Source organism: Delphinus delphis, chromosome 5 (genome assembly GCF_949987515.2).
Source record: "Delphinus delphis chromosome 5, mDelDel1.2, whole genome shotgun sequence".
NCBI classification, from domain to species: Eukaryota; Metazoa; Chordata; class Mammalia; order Artiodactyla; family Delphinidae; genus Delphinus; species Delphinus delphis.
Genome location: NC_082687.1, coordinates 50,590,888 through 50,612,296, shown reverse-complemented (window position 1 = coordinate 50,612,296; position 21,409 = coordinate 50,590,888). Strand labels below are relative to the sequence as shown.

The following is a 21,409-nucleotide window of genomic DNA, read 5'->3' as shown; positions in this document are numbered from 1 at the left end:
CAACCTGGGGGAAATTCTAGTTAATTTTTCATTACATGATTTTTAAGAGATGGGGTCAAAAGGAGCTAGTAGGGCATTCAATTATGTGCTTGAGTGTGTTGGAAATTTTTTTTCCCCTCGTGTGTACAATATTTTACTTGGGCTTGTTTTTCAAGTGCACTGAAGTGTGACTAAACATTTTTGGGTACTGCCCTTATGTAAAGAAGAGGCTCCATCTTGTTAAATATTCCTTCATCAGCTTTGCAGTTAGGCAGTTATGGGCAGTGAGGAACCTGCGAGGGCGTGGGCTGCTTTGGGCATTGGACAGGGGGAGGGTGGCTGGGAGGCGGGGGCCTGGGGGAAACCCAGCATTGGGGTGCTCTGTTGCCCCCTCCCACTGTGGTAGAAAAAGTGATTGGCTCAAGCTGGTTTCTGTCTTATACTTTTGGGTGGGTCATCAGTGGGGAAGGAGGGAAGGTCATGTGGTTGGACCTGAGCTCATCAGAGGGCTAAAGGTTCTTTGCCAGTCGCCACACAGAACTGGAGTGCTGTCCTTCTGGAGAGTGGTGGAGAGCTGAGACACAGTTCAGAACTAAAGGACTAGAGAAGGCCTTGGATTCCTGTTTGTCTTTAGATTGGGGACAAGGAAGGCTCAGCAAGGAAGATGTCCACTGAAAATGTGGAAGGGAAGCCCATCAGCTTTGGGGACGGAGGAAGAGCTCGGAGTTACACTTTCCTCAGGGTTGTCCAGCCAATGTTTAACCACAGTATTTTCACTTCTGCAGTCTCTCCTGCCGCAGAACGCATCCGATTCATCTTGGGCGAGGAGGATGACAGTCCAGCACCCCCTCAGCTCTTCACGGAACTGGATGAGCTGCTGGCCGTGGATGGACAGGAGATGGAGTGGAAGGAGACAGCGAGGTGAGCCATAGCTGACTGTGTAGGACTGACGTGGGAAAACTAGGGCAGGGCAGGATTCTTGTCTGTGAGCTCCTTTCTCTAGCCCAGATGACTGATGAGCATGAGGTTGGCTGGGTTAAGGAGTAAAAGGATTCTTTTTCGACTTTGACATTGACATGGATGCAGGACACCCTTTATTTCACTGCTGAAGTCATTGATCTGCATTGTTATAATTTTAACCTTTATAAGGAATCAGAAGTAAATCTCCGTTTATATGCTATTCAATAGTAAAATATTTGAAAGAAAGAAACTCCAGCACCTAAACATGATAGCCTAGTGATATGTGTTCACAGTCTCCACATGCCAAAGTATCTTGTGAAACCATGTCTGACTTATATTACCCATTCCCTGTTAGGAGGGAGGTTGCAAAGACAATGACTGTTACACACAAACTTGCCGTTATTCCAGGTGAAAACCTGTCATCTTTTAAACATCCAGTGAAAGCGAGTAGAAGGTTCACTTGAATTGGAAGTGTTAGAGACCTGAGTTCTATTTCAGACTTTTGTCACCTGCCGGCTGCATAACAGTTTCTCAGAACTTTGATTTCATCATCAACAAATAGTGGATAATAATGTCTATTACATATAATACATATGTATGTGATATAAGATATATAATATGTAAATATAAGGTTCTACTAGATATCGAATTATATCATGGATATTTATATACATACATACAGGTATATATATGGAAATGCTTTGTAAATTGTTAAGCACTGCACAAATATCTAAAGTTTCATTAATCTCACAATAAGAGCTTTTCTTTCTGTCTTTCTGCATGTATATTTAGTTATATATGCCACACTAAATCTTCTATAACATATAAAAATTGTGTACCATAAAGACGTTGATATAATACAGTTATTGCTCTCTCATTGTCATCATTATATGGGGATTCAATGCGTTTGACTTTCACAAACAAAATAATGTTAACATATGCCTTTTATAGTCATTTAATTCAGATCAGTTAAATTCAACAACTCTGTTCTGAATGCATAGTACACATCAGGCACTGTTTTAGGTACTGGGAATACAGAAGTGGGCAATAACTCATTTCTGCTCCTCCATCTCTGAGGCTGCTACTTGAAGCTCTTCACTCTTTATTCTTTTGGGGCCACTTTCCATGATATAGTAATTGTCTCTTATTCCCCTCTCAGCACCAATAACCTGGATATTAAAAGTCCTTCATAAAGTATACTTTCAGTTCATAAAACATTCTCCGAAAGAAGGCTCTCAAAGTGAAAACTTGTACCAGTATCTCCATTTCATTCTTTCTTTTCCTTCTTTCTAATAGAAAAAAAACAGAGTGAGAATTATACTGGTGCAGCATGAGTTAAGTGTTGGGGAGATTTTGGTTTAGTCTTGGCTTTGCTGCTAACTAGCTGTTTAACTTTGGACAAGTTATATAGTCATGTAGTCTTCCTGAGCTTGTGTTTTCTATACTATCAAATGAGGGTCATACTGGGTTGCATCCTCTCTAACATCATGCGTATTTTATAGCTCTGAAGTTCCATCCCTGTGCGTATAATTGTGTAGTCAGCTGCGACTAGAAGAGTTCCTTTGAGTCTTACCTTCATCTTAAAATTCTGTGTGAGTAACTATATAGAGTAGAATTCAGGTGTAGCATTCTGTTTTCTCTTTCAGCCAAATGCAGACTACACTTTATTTTATGTGACCCCTGGTCCCAGAAATGTGAAGAGATCACAGCTCATTGTATAGGTAGTTCAACATTGAATGAGATGGACATAGTATTTTCATTTAAGGTTCTTAAAGGTTAAGATGGTCATGCATACTTTACCATCTTTAAAGACTTACTATTTCCTTAGGAACATATGTGTCATTTTGGTGATGTCATTGGTCCCTGAGAGACTGTGTGTACAGCTGGAGAGGAAGTACGGTGGGAGTACACCATGTATCGGGGGAAGTTGTCCAGGAAGAAACATACTCACAAATAGTCTACCTTCTGTAACTTCTCATATAGGATTTGCCACAATTACTATTAATTAATTAATCATATATGTGATAGTATTGTTTTCATTTTGTCTCCCTCATTACACTAATTTGTCTAGAGGGAGAGACCACCATGTCTGTCTTTCATTACTGTATTCCCAGTGCTTTGCAGCGCTTGGTAGTAATAGGTGTTCAGTAACATTTGCTGAGCGTGATTAGTTGAGAACTCATTGCCTTAGAATCTGCTGTTCTAAATATAATACTTTCTTAGAAATATTACGTGATCAAAGCTGGAGTTCGGTGATAATCCATCTCTTTCTGACTAATGGACAGCTCAATGACAGACCCAAGTTACCCAGTACACCATTGATAAAGCCCAAGAGAGGACCTTTGTTTGATGTTTCCAACTAATTCCTCAATATGCTGATGCCATCTGTGTTTAGATCTCTAGCCCAGACTTCTTGCCTTGTTTGATTGAAAACAAATATTTGGTTGGGTAGTAGGCATCTCGAAGTAACATGTCAGAAACTGAGCTTCTCACCTACCCACCGCAGATCTCCTCCTACAGAGTTACCTGCCACACTGAACAACTCCATTTTTTTAGTTGCTCAATCCAGAAAGATTGGAGTCTTCCTTGACTCCTGTCTTTCTCTACACCCCTTACTTGATCCACTGGCACATCCTATTTAGTTTACCCTCAATGTTATTCAGATATTCAGAATCTCACCATATCTCACATTCAGTGCTGCCACAACCCTGGTCCAAGCCTCCATCCTTTCTCATCTAGATTACTGCAAATGCTTCCTAATTAGTCCATCTCCCTGAACCTGCCCTTGCCTCCCTCATGAACTATACACTATGATCTCTGACCTCATCTCCTCATCTCTTACTTCTCTCCCCCTGGTTCACTCTGCTCAAGCCTCACTGGCCTGGTCATACTCCTGTGTCAGAGGCTTTGTACTTGCTGTTCAAATGCGGTTTGCACTTGAAATGCTCTCCCTGCTGTACTCCACAGTCATCTCCCTGGCTCATTTCCTCACCTCCTTCAGGTCTTTTTTCAAATATGACCTTCTCATTGACTGCCCTGTCTAAAATAGAAACTTTCCCCAAACCTTCTTATCCCTCATCCTCCATTCTATTTGTCTTTGGCACTTATCAGCAGTTAGCATATTAACATATCTTGTTATTGTCTCTTTCCAATAAAATTAAGACTCCATGAGGGGAGGAATTTTTGGTTGTTTTGTTCACCACTATATTCCTAGTGTCTACAACTACCTGGCACACAGTCCACAATCGAGAAATACGTGCTTATAGAATGAAAGAATAGAGAAATAGAACCTTGATTCCTAGTTTACTGTTCTACCTAAATTCTGTTGGAAAGTTTGGAGGTGGTTGTGCCTCCAGAAATGATTCAAATTGACAGTGATTTTTACTTCCTGCAACGTAACTCTGCTTCTGAATGTTTTTTGCAGTAATTTCTGACTGCCATTTATGATGTCCAGTTTCCAGACCTGATAGGGCTTTTTTTTTTCCCCATGAAAAGCTCTCAAACCTACCAGACTAATAAAAGTTTAGTGCTTAGAAGGAGCTCATTTTACATATGAAAATGCAGCATGAATATTCTTTTGGCTAACATAAAATGGAGAATTATTTGCTTTTTGTGAAAACTCCAATTAAATGGACTATTTTATTCCATAGAGAACTAGCCTGCCAGACTTCTCAAGCTCAGTGTAGTTTCTACTGTGAGCCTACACCCCATAGAACACAATAGTACCCTCTTTAGTACTCTCCCTTTTCACGTTCTATACTTTTTTCAGTTGACTAATGATTTGATTTTGACCAAGAATATCATACACTGAGTCTCAGCATTACTGCAGTTTTAGTCTTACTTCAGGAAGTTCAGGTTAGCTGTGTGTCTTAAAAAATAAGGAAAATGCTTTCAGTGGTAGAAAAAATATCCCCATTGAAGTCTCACAAAGCACAGTAGTCATGTAAAACTATAAACAAGGGAAATCTTTATTTACATGAAGTTTGAAGTCAATTCTACCACCCTCTTTTTTCACATCTTTTCCCTGCTGTTCCCTTTCCTGAAAGTCAGAACTTTGAATTTTCACGGACTCTCCCAAGGGCAGAATGATCAGACCTGAGAAATGTATATAATCAGTGGAATGCAGAGAATATTCTTTTTCAAAGGAGTATCCTCAGTGTTAGGTCATTAGAATACTGACATTCAGTGGCGTAGCAGTAGTTATAATGGAATATTTGGTATTAGTGAACGAGCCTATGCTTCTCATTAACAGTTTCTAGATGGCTAGACGTTAGCTAATGGATTCATGAAGAAGACTGGTAGAAGAATAAGTCATGGTCCAGCTTTGGTGTTGGCCCAAAGCCAGGAAGAAGGGCTATCACTACCACTCCAAACGCTTGTATTCCTTTGAGTCAGTGATGTCTGTAAACATGGTTATTGGCTTTCAGTTTTCCCTCAGCGAATATTCGGATGGGCCATGTTGGAATTTATCACTGTTATAAGAATATATGTTAAAGATCACTTCCCCTCTTCCCTGCGATTCAGATTTTACGGCCAAACCTGGGTAAAAAGGAAAGACATCACAAGTTTCAATAAACCCAACAAGCCAACAAAGGAAAAGGGTACTGATGTTTCAGTTCTAGTGGGACAGCACGAGTGACCCTGCCTCCCTGTGGAGAACATGACTTCGGGGCCTGGCCATCAAACACAGCCACATGTACTTACCCTGGGGCTTTGCATAGGGCCCTCTCTGTTCCCAATCTACCCTGACCCCTCTATCTCTCCTCTACTGGATGGCTCTGGAAAATTCCATTTTAGACCAAGTTTACTTTTTCTGTAAGAAAAAGTGAAGAATAAGGAATTTAATCATCTATGTAATTATATGTGCTTACTACACTGTTTTGCAATAACTTTCACAGTTGATCTAGATATTTAAGAATTCTCCTTAAAAACATCATTTATCCCAGATGCGCACTAGCGTTGGCTTCTTTTATGTGCGATGAGGCACTTACTAGTTAGCAAGAAATTTATTATTGCTTTAAAATAGCTTTACGTAGTTGGATTATATTCCAAGACAAAGGTCATGTCTATTTTCCACTGTAAAACTGGCATGTTTTAAAGTTAGAGGTCTTTTCTTTTCTTAAGTATATTTAATCATATGATTGGAAAGTTGCAAAATTCAGTGTTTCCCAGTGGACTTTCTATTTCTTCAACAAATGAGTGAAATGCTGTTCGGTTGGCAGTCACTCAGAGTGGGTTAAACTGCAGTGTACTTTATCATTATTCTTCAAAGACCTTGGAATAAATAAACTTCACCTAATAAACTCTTCCTTCAAGGTTACAACAGTTTTGTAATTGCCAGCATTTAAAAAGCCAGCTTCTCAAATTAATTTTCTTATAACATGTCAAGTACTGAGACAAAAGGAAAAGTAGGAAACTTATTGCAAATACATGGTTATTCATAGTTATTATGAAGGGTAGATAGTCGCTTTTAGTACATTTTACAGTAAAAATGTCTTTTTTTAAAAAATGTAATTACATGGTTCTAAAGCACCTTTACAAATTCATTGACACTCCAGTAGCCTGAACTTTGGTACCTTTGCCTTAGCCTTTTCTTTAATGGGTTCTGATTTGAACTGAGTCGTTTTCAGTTTTTTCCAAATTTGTCCTTGATATGTGAGGAGGATAGACATAGCATGTGTAGTTTCTGGAATGAAACTACCTGCAAACAATCTATTTAAGTGAGCAAATCATTACTTTCTGAGTAAAAGTGTATATTGGAAGTACAGTCAGTTCCTTGAACAATTAGAGCAATGTATTTTAAAGTAATTTAATAGTCATTATCCCAGAGTTACCTTGTGCAATTAGCTATACTATGATATGACATCATCTAAACATACAATATTTACTGAACTCAAAGTGAAATAGATGCTTAAACTGAACTATGAGACAATACTTGTCTCTTAGGAATGTAGATTCTAAGGAACTGGCTTTTTGAGACTACATTCCCATTCCATTAATGGTTAAAGCTTGACCCAATCTTGGCTGGTATAATCCAGGAGGGTGAGTAATACTATTCCCTAAATCCAACCTAGTTGGGATTTATTATTTCTAAAGGTACTTTTAAAACTTGTTCAAAGTCATATTTAAGATAAACTGTGGAGAGGAGATTGGTCACAGAAGAATGCAATGGTTTTGTTCCTTTTTTTCTTAAAGAACATTTTATTAAACTTATATTGTTTGGACAGTTGAAGGTGATAGCAGAAAAGAGCTACTGTCACATACCGTATGTAAGTGAGGCTTAGTTTTCTTTTACAAAATGGATTTGGCCATACAGATTGATGGTGACCGATAGAAGGGCAACTGGTTATCATTTAGTAAAGAGAAGAGGGAAGTGAAGGCTGTATGTATAGAACACTCCCATTTACTGAGTTTCTAGCTGGCCCTTGTCATTCATCTTGGACTTAAATTCTGTGACTAAAGATTCTATCCCTCAGCTAATAAGAATACTCCTAGGAATAAAAACAAGGTCACTATACTCTTTATCAATAACATAATTATATGTAACCCTGACTAGGTTTCATATACTATGGAATCTTCTAGAGTCTCATCTTGAGCAAAAAACTGTAACATCAGATGTAAATATGATTCATATACTAGCTCCCAGTCAACATGGTTAGAGGTTCTGTGAGTAAGCCTGAAAAGATAATATGCCTAAAGTTAGCCAATGTAATATACTCCATAAAATGATTACTCTCAAAATAACCCAATTACCTCTTATTGTTTTGGCAAATCCATGGAATTCTATAAGAATGTAATATAAAGTTGTCATTTTTCTCTCACTTCCTTCTGTTTCTGTGGTTCTAATACCAACCAAGGTGAAGAACTACTAATTCACACACACACACACACACACACACACACACACACACACACAAGAATATTAAAAGTCTTTCTCTCAGAATGTTTCACAACCACTTTTGTAGAATAAACAAGGTCCAGTTCTGAAGTTTTAGAACTTCTTTGGTGTTGGCTTTTTAATGTGAGGAAAACATGTAAAAATCTCTACTCCCTACATTTTTTGGGATACAGGGGAAAGGAGGAGGGTCTTAAAGTGGAGGGTGAAGCTGGGGCTAAGGTTGCCATTGAAGCGTGGAAGTTTCCTGGCCGGGAGAGGGAAGAGGGAGTTTTGGGATATGGCTCATGTACTTATGAATCACATGAGTGTTGGGCTTGATTAAAATTCTGAATTTTCTTTGACATTGTGGCTGATCTGTTGATCTATTTTCACTCATGGTTCTACTAATGTGTTCTTTTCTTCCTCTGGGGGTGGTGAGCGGTCTATAAATAATACCTTATGTAGAGCTTCCTCTGATCTCTGCCCTTTGTTCTCATCTTTAATGAGTTGGGTGAGTGTTTAGCTTTTTCTAGGAAAACATTTTTCAATCATTAAACCTTTGCATGAAGAATGTAGGAAAACAATTTTTAACCCCTTCTTTATCTTGTTCAGTATCTTTCAGAGGTTTGAAGTGATAGAAAGCAGCATTTTTCTTTGGGTCCTGATGAATAGCAAAATGATAATGCTTTCTTGTTTTCCTTTACCAGTGTAGGAAGAGTCAGTATGTATAATATGTGGGATACAGACTGTCAAATGTGTTTCGCTCTCATTTCCATTAAACTTTTTTCATTCCTATATATTGCTAAGTTATCAAAACGTCTACAAATCTTAGAAAGAAGAAACTATAAGAGAGGGTTTTTTGTTCCATTACTAAGGTTAATAAGAGATCTGTTGTTATCAGAGTAGATGCATTGTTCCCTGAGCTTGTGTATTTTTAAACACATGTGGAGCCAAACATGAGGGGTAAAGCTATTAGCATCTCAATGAGAGGGGAACATGTGTCAACTGAGAGAGATGTATTAAAGTAAGATACAGCAACACATGCTGGCACTCTTTAAGCATGAAAGGGGAATTTCATTTGTCTGACCACTTCACGCACCATACTTTCAAATATTTAAGATCAGCATCGATTCATGCTGATATTTTACCTTATATAAACGTGCCTTGTGAAGTCACAACAGAATTCTCACAGTGGTGGTTGTTTTACACACTGTAGGCTCTACCCACATGGAGAATTTGAAATGCATATTTTTCCTACATTATTTGAAAAATTTGGTTCAGTAGTCATTCTTAAGGATTTCGTGGTTACATATAGACAGATATAAAACCAAGGAGGCGTTGGCTCCTTTTGGTTTGTTTTCTTTCTCTCTAACGTCAGGGGGAGGAGCGGTCTAGTGAGTCTGTTTGGTGTATTTATAAAGGTAATGCAGTTAATGATAGAATAAGCTTTTAAGACTCCACAAAAGGAGACATTTTGGAAGTGCTGGTGGGGGTGGATCTGGGGGGGTTGGTGTTGCTATTTCCAGAGGTGACGAGAACACTTTTAATGGTTCTTTACTAATCTCATGTTTCTAGGTGGATTAAGTTTGAAGAAAAAGTGGAACAGGGTGGGGAGAGATGGAGCAAGCCCCACGTGGCCACCTTGTCCCTTCATAGCTTATTTGAGCTGAGGACATGTATGGAGAAAGGATCCATCATGCTGGACAGGGAGGCTTCTTCTCTCCCGCAGTTGGTGGGTAAGTATGTTGTCTTAAGTTCCTATCATTTTTTTCTGCTCTACCTACCTCTCCATGAGTCTCTTTCAATGCAGATGACTTCTAGTGTAAGCGGAGCTGAATATTCTATAATATTTATTCTCTCTCTTTTTTATATTATAAAACTAGTAAGGTTTATTGCAAAAAATTTGGAAAATACAAATATTGAGAAAAAAATTAAAAATCATCCATCATACTTCCATCTGGACATAGCCATTGTTAACATTTTGGTGTATTTCCATCCAGTTTTGGTTCTCAGTCCTCTCTCTTATGCTTTTCACTTTTATGTTATATTAAAAATTACCATGTTTATATGTACAGATTTGCATTCCTCCACTTATTAGCATAAGATTAATATTTTAAATAGAACACCCCCCCTTCGTCCTTGGTCATACTGGACTGGAAGTCTGGACACTAGATTTCTAGAACTCCTTGACCTTAGACATTGCGCTGAGCTTCTCTGGGCCTCAGTTTTGTCATCTGTAAAATACAGTTTGAATATTCTGTAAGAAGGAAACTGGTCTAGGTCTAGTCCCTCAGTTGGGCTGATTTTGTAGGTGAAAGTCAAGCTCTTTTCGCTGTAGGTAGAGCAAATTGGGTGGGGCAAGGAGTCAGCAGAATGTTATGGATTAATGACTGAGTCAGGTCATGGTGGTGCCGAGGGTCATTTGTACAACCCCGAACAAGTCACTGAACCTCATGGTGCAGAGCAGCTTTGGCATCTTTGTAATTAGTGTTGTGTAGTGAATGTCAACTCACCATGTTGAACACCTTGAGCACACGTCGCTACATTCCAAAGAGAGGTTATTGTTTTCATTTTCTAGCAAGAGACTGGCCTAAGCTGCCTTATTATCCTTCAGGTTGGTGTGCTAAAGATCATGTGTTCCTTAAGGAGAGGTGCAGGGGCTCTGCTTATTATTCCTAGGAAAATTCCATAACTCGGTGACTGCATGACTGCACTTTCTTAAGGGTCTGCAGTGGGCCTACTTTGGGATTGTGAGGAGAGGATGTGGATCGTGGCCCTGATGACCAGTGTAAAATTCCTGTGTGATCTCGAAATTTCTTTGAATATCTGTAGGCAGAGGGCTTGTCTATGGCATCTGTGTCTTTATGGACAACGGGAAGGCTATAGTATTTGTATTGGAAGAGAAGATCCGTTCTCAAATCAGGCATATATCTTGCTGACCTATACACATCTGTTTCTTCTTCAGAGAGCTTGTTAGTTAGATTTACAAAGCAGCTCCACGCTTTCCTTGCATCTGAAGTGCTTAAGGTACAAGTGGAGAAGGGAGAAAGACTAATGTGAAGATGCTGGGTGGACAGAATGAAGTAGTTTATGCATTTATTCAGCAGTGGTACATGGCCTTCTACAATGAGCCAGACACTATTCTAGGCCCTGAAATTAGGTTTGCAAATCTACCACTTTGTAAATGGGATAAGTTACAAATCCATGTCCGCATAGGTAGTGAGAAGATAATGTTGGAAATACTGCTTTACGTAGAATTTTTTGTATTTGACAAGGCAGGTGAGACTGAAAAAGGACACCTGATATATGAGGAGAGCTGTTGGATTATTGTATGCAGGGAAGATGAAGCCCATCTACGAAGACAGAGAGAAAGGGAACGAATGTTTTCCAGGCTGTTTGTTTCACTGACTTTTCTTCATTTGTTAAAGCTGCAAGAGAGATTGTTATCCCAAAAAGTATCATGGTTAGCAAAAATCAGTCCAGTTTCTGAGCGAGATTTGCAATTTTCAGGCTGTAAGAACTAATCTAGAGCAAAGATGTCTGAAGTTAGAAGTCAGAAGTGCCTAAGTGCAAAGCAAAATGGGAATTAAACTTGTGACTGGGCAATGGATCGCAATCTGTGTGTTGTGGTTTAAGGGTCATCGGGAAGTTCCCTGTATTGAAAAAAAAAGTCCTACCGTAGACCATGGTTACTGCCTGAACTTCCACTGTTTGGAGATTCATTTCACTGAACCCAGGGTTTGTTTTCTATTAAAATATGCATACTCTTTGGCAGATGTCATATATATTCATTCCATGAGATGCAGAGTGGTGTTGTAGAAATAATGGTGGATTTAAAGTGGGGGTGGCGGTTAATTAAAGTCTACCCCTGGGCTTCCCTGGTGGCGCAGTGGTTGGGAGTCCGCCTGCCGATGCGGGGGACACGGGTTCGTGCCCCGGTCCGGGAGGATCCCGCATGCCGCGGAGCGGCTGGGTCCGTGGGCCATGGCCGCTGGGCCTGCACGTCCGGAGCCTGTGCTCCGCAATGGGAGAGGCCACAGCGGTGAGAGGCCCGCGTACAACAAAAAAAAAAAAAAAAAAAAAAAAAAAAAATAATAAAGTCTACCCCTACTAGCACGCGTGACCACAGACAAGGCACATTGCTTAACTTATTCGCAGTCTGTTTCTCATCCGTAAAAAGTGGATGAAGGTAGACCTCTCAGGGCATCGTTAGAATTGAATGAGGATCTCAGGTGTAATTGTACTTACTTTGATGACTATCCCAGTATGAATGAGTTTATCCAGATCTTTCTACATGTCACCTAGCAGGGGCTGAGTGTAGACTGAGTCAGGTAAAGAGATGCTCAGGGACTTCATGAGCAGGGGAAAACTTCTGAAAGGTGTAGTAGATGGAGCTAGAAAAAAACCTCACAGCTTCTTTGCTGTGCCTGGAGCTGGCTGGTCAAGATGGGTGATGAACGTTAAAGTTGAAGTATATACTTGGGCTTTTCTGTAAAACTGTCTTCGAGGTCTTCAGCACCAGAAAGAGCCATCTTAAGGCATTTCTGGTCTTCAGTAACTAACTGACCCTTTCCATGTAGTAGAAGACAGAGTCCCACATTACACTGGAGCCTCATTAGCCAATGGCCAAAGAGAGAGGTTCTGGTATTTACTACATTTAAGAAAGGTTCATCAAGCATTTTACATTCTCAGTTTAATTTTTCGTTACTTTTTATTATCAGCTGTGGCTTTTTTTCTCTAACCTCCACACATTTGCTTTAATAATGTCATTAAATTTTAAAATTGGACACCACTAGGTCACTTTGAGGTGTCATCAGTCAGTACTATGTTTGCTCTACCATCCCTGAGGCAAGCAGGCAGGGAGCCAGTGCTGTCATTCTGGAGCTGATAACACAGAAACAATTCAGAGGCAAATAACACACATCACAAGCAAAACAAAGAAATTTAAAAAAAAATGGACTAGATTTGGAGGAGTGGGGAGAAGAACATGTTTGAGAGAGTATAAGTGGCTGAAAAGAAATACTTAAAAATCCTCTGAGTCAGATCCTTACAGCAGGTTAAAAAAAATGAAAGAAAAAAAACTGCCCTGATTTCAAGTGGTAAAATGGCATGGTAACTTCAGTTACTGTCATTACTTGATTATTAAAAGATCTTTTTCTAGCAGAGGATGCAGTGGATTTGTTGTTTCCTGAATGGTGGTGTTATTCAGACTTGAGAATTGCATGCAGCTAAGTCTTAAGATGCATTTCCCCTTCACCCGACTTTCATTTCGACAAACAAGAAGAAACAGAAATCATGATGAGTGTGATTATATCCAACAAACAATAGCACGATTTCTTTCCTTTTTCGCAGTCCACTTGCTGCTCCTTCTCAGTGGCCTCCGAGGGGCACCCTCCCTTTGCAGGTGCAAAGCCACTGCCACATGGGGGCCCGTGAGCAGTGGGCCGCTGCTAAGCGGGTGTCACTTCTCACACTTGTGTAAAAATTCAGCCTCATTCTGATTCTCCTCAGGACCTCTCCTAGTTTTCTTCATGAAGATCCCCTTCTGAACCATAATAGAAAATGTGTGTTATTTAAAGGATAAAACATCATTTCTATAGGTTATTTTAATCACTTTATTATTGCTGTCATCTTACAATTTTACATTTAAAGTATCATTCGCATATGAAGCCAAGTACAAGAGAATTTCTCTCCCCTCCTTAGTTAAAAAACAATTATAAGCCATTTCAGGTATTTTATTATGATGGGAAATGGATTAGGAAAATGTAGCTCTATTTTTGGAGCGCTCTCTCATTTTTATATTTAAAGGCATTCCTGGGCTGTGCATGTTGGCAGATGTATTAGTCATGTTGTTTCTTGCTTTTAACACCTTTTATATTTTCAAAATGGGAATATATTTATTTTTTATCACAAAACTAAAACATGTTCATTTCTAGTAATGCAGAAAAATATAACACGCAGAAGTCAAAATACCACTAATCTCATCTTTCAGAGCTATCCTCCCAGCAGTTTTTCGGTACATCTCTGTTTACACACATGAAATTTATTTTACAAACTGGGATCATACTATAACCCTCTAATCTGCCCTTTCTAACTTAAAAACATAATATGAATATTTCCATGTTATTAAATATAAGTATAAACATCATTTTAATGGCTGCAAAATAGTTAATAATCTATAGTTGGGCATTTAAGTTGCCTTCAAGTTTTTATCGTAAAGAAAAGAAATGAACATTTTTGTTATACTTTTGTGAAGTTGCTTATATCCTGATTATAGATTTCTTACGGTGAAATATTCAAAGGGTTTGAACATTTTAAATGGCTTTGTTTTGTATTGGCCAAGTGGCCTTCAAGAAAGGTTGTCCTGTTTGTTACTGTCATCATCAGTATATGGCCTTGTCTATTGCATACAACATTCACGTCACTGGAGACTGGTCTTTTAAATTTTGCCACTTTGATAGATTAACATAAAATTGGTGAAATTTGTATAAATTTGTTTAAATTGTCTGTTAGTCTTGAAGTTGAATATTTCTTGGGCCTTTTGTGTTTCTTTTAAGAATGGACTTATATATACTACCAAATGTAAAATAGATAGCAAGTGGGAGGCGGCCGCATAGCACAGGGAGATCAGCTCGGTGCTTTGTGACCACCTAGAGGGGTGGGAGGGAGACCCAAGAAGGAGGAGATAATGGGGATATATGTATACATATAGCTGATTCACTTTGTTATACAGCAGAAATGAACACACCATTGTAAAGCAATTATACTCCAATAAAGATGTTTAAAAAAAAAAGAATGTTACCTTTGACCTTTTTGGGGGGTTGCATGACCATCTTCTCTTCAAGTTTTTTTTTTTTTTTTTGGTCTAGAGTTTCCTTCTTAAAGAAAGAAAAATATCATGTGATACGGAAAAAGATCTAAACAGTGAACCAGAAAACCTGGTTTAATTGGTGGTGGGGGGTTGCCTTTAATTAGGCTGTATCGGTGAGCATCTCCCCTCTCGCGCTCTTTTGTCATCTGTATAACAAGAGCTTGAACCTGCTGCTTCCTGAGATTCCTTTCGGCTCTGCGATCATCTTGAGCTGGCACTTTCTCTCTCAATTGGGTAACGTCTGTGGGATTTTGAACACTGAAGGCTTAATTTTAGTGTAGCTGTGAAATGTTACTGCCTCCACTTTCCTTGAAGGGTTTTGTAGTTTATGCTTAAAGAGATCCCTGTGGGCCATTTTTATGGAAACCTAATGAAGGGCATAAGCCACACAGATGTTGTAACCTGTTCTAATTGGTGATTTCCAGACATTAGTAACAGAGGGCCGGCTGTGCATATATATGCATTGGTTTGAGATTACAGGGGAGACCAAGAATAGAGGGAGGCCCTGCCAGGAAGGGTAGATAAAGAAACACTTTAATCCACAACCCTGGAATTAGAGTAGGAGTTTGATAACACTTGCAGGAGATATGCCAGGGCTATTTATTTTTATGGTTCTTCTGTAAAATGGACTTTCCACTTTCATTAAGACTTAAAGGGAAAATAGACGGGTTGTATTCAGTAGCACTTAATTATTTCACTGTGGAACAGAGGGTTAAGTATAATTACAGAATCCGTTCTGAGAGTTTTACTGAGTAAGGTCTGTGTAGTTAAAAATACTCAGAGCTAAAGGCCACTCTCAAACCAAAACATTCCTATGGGAGAAACTCTTCCTGCTTTGCCCAGGCTCTCTACCAAGTGGTCCAGTGTTATGTGACATTTATAGCATCTGTGTAAGGCATGTGACGGAAAATCCTGGATTCAGCCTCTACTTGGCTCCCAGGTAGTTGATTGTACACTGTGTGAATCGTCAGCTTCTGGCTGTGAGACCAGTTCCATGACTTCTTGTTAAAAAGATGGACTAATGAGAGGTGCAGTCATGCCCAAGCAAAGCCCCTTGAACATCTGTAACTTCACTTTACGAAGAGATGGGAATGTTTGGGAGATGCCGTTATCCTATCAGTATCCATCAATTTTCTTTCAGACTTTTGCAAAAGAAGAGCTTTTGTTCTCTTCTCCACTTTTGTATGTGGAGGAGTTTGAGCAAGAGGAAAATATTGACGTGTTTTGATGCAGCCATGTGCCTGAACAGGTGGGCCTGAACAGGTAGGCCTGGGGGCTATTGTTCTAGTTCTCTGCCAGGGACAAAGCTCTATCTGCAGACAGTGAGGTGTTGTCCTGCCATTGCATCTTTTTTATTATTATTATTTAGTTAGTTAGTTAGTTTTGGCTGCGTTGGGTCTTCATTGCTGCACCTGGGCTTTCTCTAGTTGCAGCACACGAGCTCAGTAGTTGTGGTACACGGGCTTAGTTGCTCCGTGGCATGTGGGATCTTCCCGGACCAGGGCTGGAACCCGTGTCCCCTGCATTGGCAGGCAGATTCTTAACCACTGTGCCACCAGGGAAGTCCCCTGCCATTGCATCTTGCACAGATTCTGTGATATTTTGTCCTGTGCTCCATTCTGGACAGTGGATATGTCAACCTGTGATGTGATGTTAGAGGAGACTCTTATGTCATACTGCAGACATGCTGATTTGTGAGAAAGAGGACTTTTTGTTTTCTGTTAGAGTAAAACATATCCTTCAGCAGACCCACTCATGGAGCAATTTCTGTGAAGCACAGTCATCCTTTCTACTTAGAACCATTCTGAAAAAAAGAGCTCATAGAAATTTTTTGGGAAAGATTTTTCTAAGACTATTTTATTATTTTTTACTGAAGTATAGTTGACATATACAATATTATATTGGTTTCAGGTGTACAACATAGTGAATTGGCATTATTATACATTATGAATTGATCACCACAATGTCTAGTAATTATGTCACCATACAAAGTTATTACAATATTATTGATGATATTCCCTATGCTGTGCATTACATCCCATGACTTATTTATTTTATAACCTGAAGTTTATACCCCTTAATCCCCTTCATCCATTTCACCCACCCACCTCCCCTCCTCCCCTCTGGCAACCACTAGTTTGTTCTCTGTATCTTTGGGCCTGTTTCAGTTTTGTTTGTTTCTTCATTTTGTTTTGTGGATTCCACACATAAGTGAAATCATTTGGTATTTGTCTTTCTCTCTCTGACTTATTTCACTTAGTGTAATACCCCCTAGATCCATCCATGTTGTTACAAAAGGCAAGATTTTAATCTTTTTTATGGCTTAGTAATACTCAATTACACACACACACACGCGCACACACACACACACACACACACATATGTATATATCACATCTTCTTTATCCATTCATCTATCAGTGGGAACTTAGGTTGCTTCCATATCTTGGCTATTGTAAATAATGCTGCAATGAATATAGGGGTGCATATTATCTTTTTGAATTAGTGTTTTTGTTTTCTTTGGCTAAACACCTAGAAATGGAATTGCTGGATTGTGTGGTGGTTCTATTTTTAATCTTTTGAGGCAACTCCGGTACTGTTTTCCACAGTGGCTGTACCAATTGACATTCCCCACAGTGCAGGAGGGTTCCCTTTTCTCCACATCCTCACCAACACTTGATATTTGTTGTCTTCTTGATAACAGCCATTCTGGCAGGTGTGAAGTGATATCTCATTGTGGTTTTGATTTGCATTTCCCCGATGATTAGTAATGTTGAACATCTTTTCGTGTGTCTGTTGGCCATCAGTATGTCTTCTTTGGAAAAATGTCTATTCAGATCCTCTGCCCACTTAAAAATTGGATTTTTTTTTGATATTGAGATGTGTGAGTTCTTTATGTATTTTAGATGTTAACCCCTTATTGGATGTATCATTTTCAAATATCTTTTCCCATTCAATAGGTTGTCTTTTTGTTTTGTTGATAGTTTCCTTTGCTGTGCAAAACCTTTTTAGTTTGATGTAGTTCCATTTGTTTATTTTTGCTTTTGTTGCCTTTGCCTGAGGAGACAGGGCTAAAAAAATATTGCTAAGACATGTCAAAAGAGTGTACTGCCTATGTTTTTGCCATGAGTTTTACGGTTTCAGGTCTTTCCTTTATATCTTTAACCTGTTTCGAGTTTATTTTTGTAAAGAGTGTAAGAAAGTGACTTAGAGCTAATAGAAATTTTAGTGATTTTTTTTTTTTAGTAAGACTAATATATTAAAATTTCTAGAAAATTCTGATCAGGTTATACTTTAAAATGACTAATATATTAGAAAGGCTTTAGTTGGATCTAAACAAGAAGAATAAACCTTCCTTCTTAGAAAAGACTGAGGCATAATTTTATACTTTAATCTTTCTTTCATTGGATTAATTGGTGTTCAAATAACCTGATATAGTATTATTTTTCTTTACTTTGTCTTATTATAAAGAAAATATAACATTACAGAAGAATTTGGGAAAACAGATTTAAAAATCAATAATGTCGTGATGTTAAATTTTGCATATTCTCTTCAAGATTTTTTCGTATCATTTATATTTCTGGCACAGTTGCTATGATAAGAGTACATGAAATTTTCTAATCTTACTTTTAAACAAAACAATTGGAAAATATAAATTACTTATTGTGTTACTAAGAGAAGAATGTGATTAATGTGAATTCACTACTAACTGGGATTGAAAAAAAATTACAAGACAGTTCTTCCTCTCTAAACATGTAATTAATACCAGAATATTTATAACTCTCTCTTTAATGCCAATAGCACTGTACTCTGTATCTTTACCTTCACAGACAGTGGAAAGTTAGAAATTTGGAAGATAAATATATTGATATTAAATTTGAGGATGACATCCATAAAATTACAGTAAAACATGAACTTTGTGGTCTTGTGACTGAGTTTCGTTTTTTGCTTTTGTTTTGCTTTGTTTTTGTATCAGAGATGATTGTTGACCATCAGATTGAGACAGGCCTATTGAAACCTGACCTTAAGGATAAGGTGACCTATACTTTGCTCCGGAAGCACCGGCATCAAACCAAGAAATCCAACCTTCGATCCCTGGCTGACATTGGGAAGACAGTCTCCAGTGCAAGTAGGATGTTTACCAACCCTGATAATGGTAATGCAGGGGCCGCCTGGCTGCTGCTCTCTCTTACCTGCCTCACTCACCTTTATTCCACCTCTTGTCACCTTTATTATTTTTTTTTAAATCCCTCTTCTTATTTCTTCTTTTCTCAAGTTCATATGCCACAGCCATTTCATAATGACACTTTTTATCCGATTGGGCAGGTTTGCAGTCCTGTTGGAAAGATGTCAGCAGTTACTGTAGGCTGCAGATGCCTTGCTTGTTCCACACACATCTATTCTGATTGACTGAGAGGGTTTGGTAATAACGCTATGATAAAATACTATGATAAAACACTATGATAAAACAACTAGATGTTTCCAATGAATCAGCAAACTTGTAGATTATTGAGTACATCAAGGAAAGTGCTTTTGACATGGTGGCTTGTCAGAATTAGGAGGATAGACTAAGATATGATACTCTGACATCGCGTATCATGAAGTGTTTGCTTGGTACATGAGTTGGTGTCCAGCCTGTAAATGATCATTCATAAAAGTAAGGTTCAGTATTACTTTTACTGCTTAAAAGACCAATCTACTCTTTTGTTATATGATACTGATAGTTAGATGTGAGAATAATTATTCAAGGTAGGATATTAATCCCATTATATAGCAATAGGAAAGGCACTGTGTTTTATTTATACTCTCTTGCATTTACCAGAGTTTCTTGCAAAGTGTCTATCCTCTGTATCATTGTCTTTGTTTCGAATAAATTTCATGATTTGGTGCAGTCTAAGGGAGAAGTTAATTTCCATGAGGTATGGAAAATGAAGTTGTGGGGAAAGAGTTGCTAAGCATTGGGCTGGTAAAAACTAGGTCTCTCCCATTCCACCCCCAGTCATTTTAGTATTAAGAGAAATAAGTAGATAAGGGAGCTTCTAATTCATTGTTCTCAGCTGCACTTTCAGAATAACATAAAACATCTTGTCACGGAAAAGGTGGACTAAGTGAAGTGTATAAACTGAACTCTAACTCAGCCACTCCATTTCTGGAAATCGGGTTTTCTGACTTAATATTAAAATTAATGGTTGGCTGGGAGAGAGCTTACTGTTAGCAAACTTTGCTATATTTTGGAACCATTCTATGTAGTTTTTTTAATGAGTGTCTAGTCCTTAAGCAGAATCAAATGAAAAGTTCAATTTTATTGAGTGACTTTTATATTGATTTAATTGCTGCTGTAAGTGTTCTTTTGAAGCACAACAGGTTATAAATAAATAATTAACATTAAAATGTTCTTTATAAAAAACATTCACAAAAGGAAGAATCTAATCTAGAACATTCCTGTGACAATTTGATGGTTCTACCATTACCTGGAATATTGAGGCTGACTGGAAATGTTTTGATTTTTGTATATCTCTTGTTTTATTTATTTTTTAAATAGCATTTTGAAGAGTTTAATGGCTGGAAATGTTATGTGATAAACAGTTTGTTAAAACTGATGTCACAAATAATAATTTTAAAAACAACTCACATTTTAAAAATTATGGCATTTAAAGTACAAGTCTGTTTTTTAATATCTTTATTATCCTCTTTCTCACATAAAATGAAATTTTATGATTTGGAGACTTACTTTTTTTATCACGAAGTTGGTGGTAGTATAAAGAAGCAAGAAAGTGCATTGTTTCCAATGTTGCTGTATTTGCAACGAGAAGAGGAATGAATATTGTAGAGCAAGCGTGCCTTCTACCAGTGTGGTGTGAGGGTGAGCTTCATTTTCACGGAAGTATAGGCAGAGGAGAAATTAGGAACAGATGGGTCTTGGAAGCCAGAATCTTGTGCTTTGGGGGAAAGCATTTGGACATGGAATACAACTAATGAGTTGATATTGCTCGGTCATTCAATCTTTTATCCTATCAGTAGATCTTTGTACTTCAGAGGAAAGTTGAAATTGCATTTGTCACTCACCTTCTCACATGTGAAATGCCATAGATGCTGGGCAGAAAGCAAGTAGAAAGGGCAGGCAGTTCTTTTTCTTTCTGACTCTTCAGCTGTTCAGCTTACACCCTACAGCATGGAATATGATTAGGCCTTTTAAAAGATGTTATTGGCATTTGTGTTACCTAACTCCTTTTAAATATCCAGAGGCAAGATTTGGCTTTAAGAGGTTCTATAGTAATGAGTTTCATGTGCCTCCAAGGTACATTATTATAAAGTATCAGATGGGAAATTTTTGGTTATCTAGAGGCACTTTTTCTTAACTTGAAAGTTTATACAGTTAGAAATGTTCTTAAAGTAAAATTCTAAAATAAAAAATTATAGAACTTTTGCTACTACTTTAATAAATCAGAATAATGTATCGATTGTAGTTGAAGCTAGATTCTAATACCCCCATGTAAACTCCTAGATAAACTGAAGTCACCTTGGTTTTCTATCACAGCCTTAGAAAATAGACTCAGGATGATGCCAGCCTTAGTTATGATAGCAACAATGCAATTAATAGCTGAAATCTATGGACATACTGTAGAATTGGAAATTTTTTCATTCCCCAGTAGTGTGCTACCTCTTACTTACTCACAAGAGCCAATTGCTATCGGGAGTTTTGAGGGCTGGTTGTAAAACACA

At 38.2% G+C, this 21,409-nt stretch overlaps 1 protein-coding gene across 4 annotated transcripts in view; it reads left to right on the top strand.

Moving 5' to 3' along the window:
- SLC4A4 (solute carrier family 4 member 4) overlaps positions 1-21,409 on the top strand; it is a 356,040-nt gene that overhangs the window by 141,197 nt on the left and 193,434 nt on the right. For 3 of the 4 annotated variants that reach the window (XM_060012413.1, XM_060012411.2, XM_060012415.1), the window contains 3 exons: positions 765-900; positions 9,392-9,552; positions 18,663-18,842. In XM_060012413.1, the coding sequence (XP_059868396.1) occupies positions 765-900; positions 9,392-9,552; positions 18,663-18,842 (477 nt within the window). The remainder of the gene's footprint in view (positions 1-764; positions 901-9,391; positions 9,553-18,662; positions 18,843-21,409) is intronic. The other variant, XM_060012412.2, reaches the window with a different exon arrangement.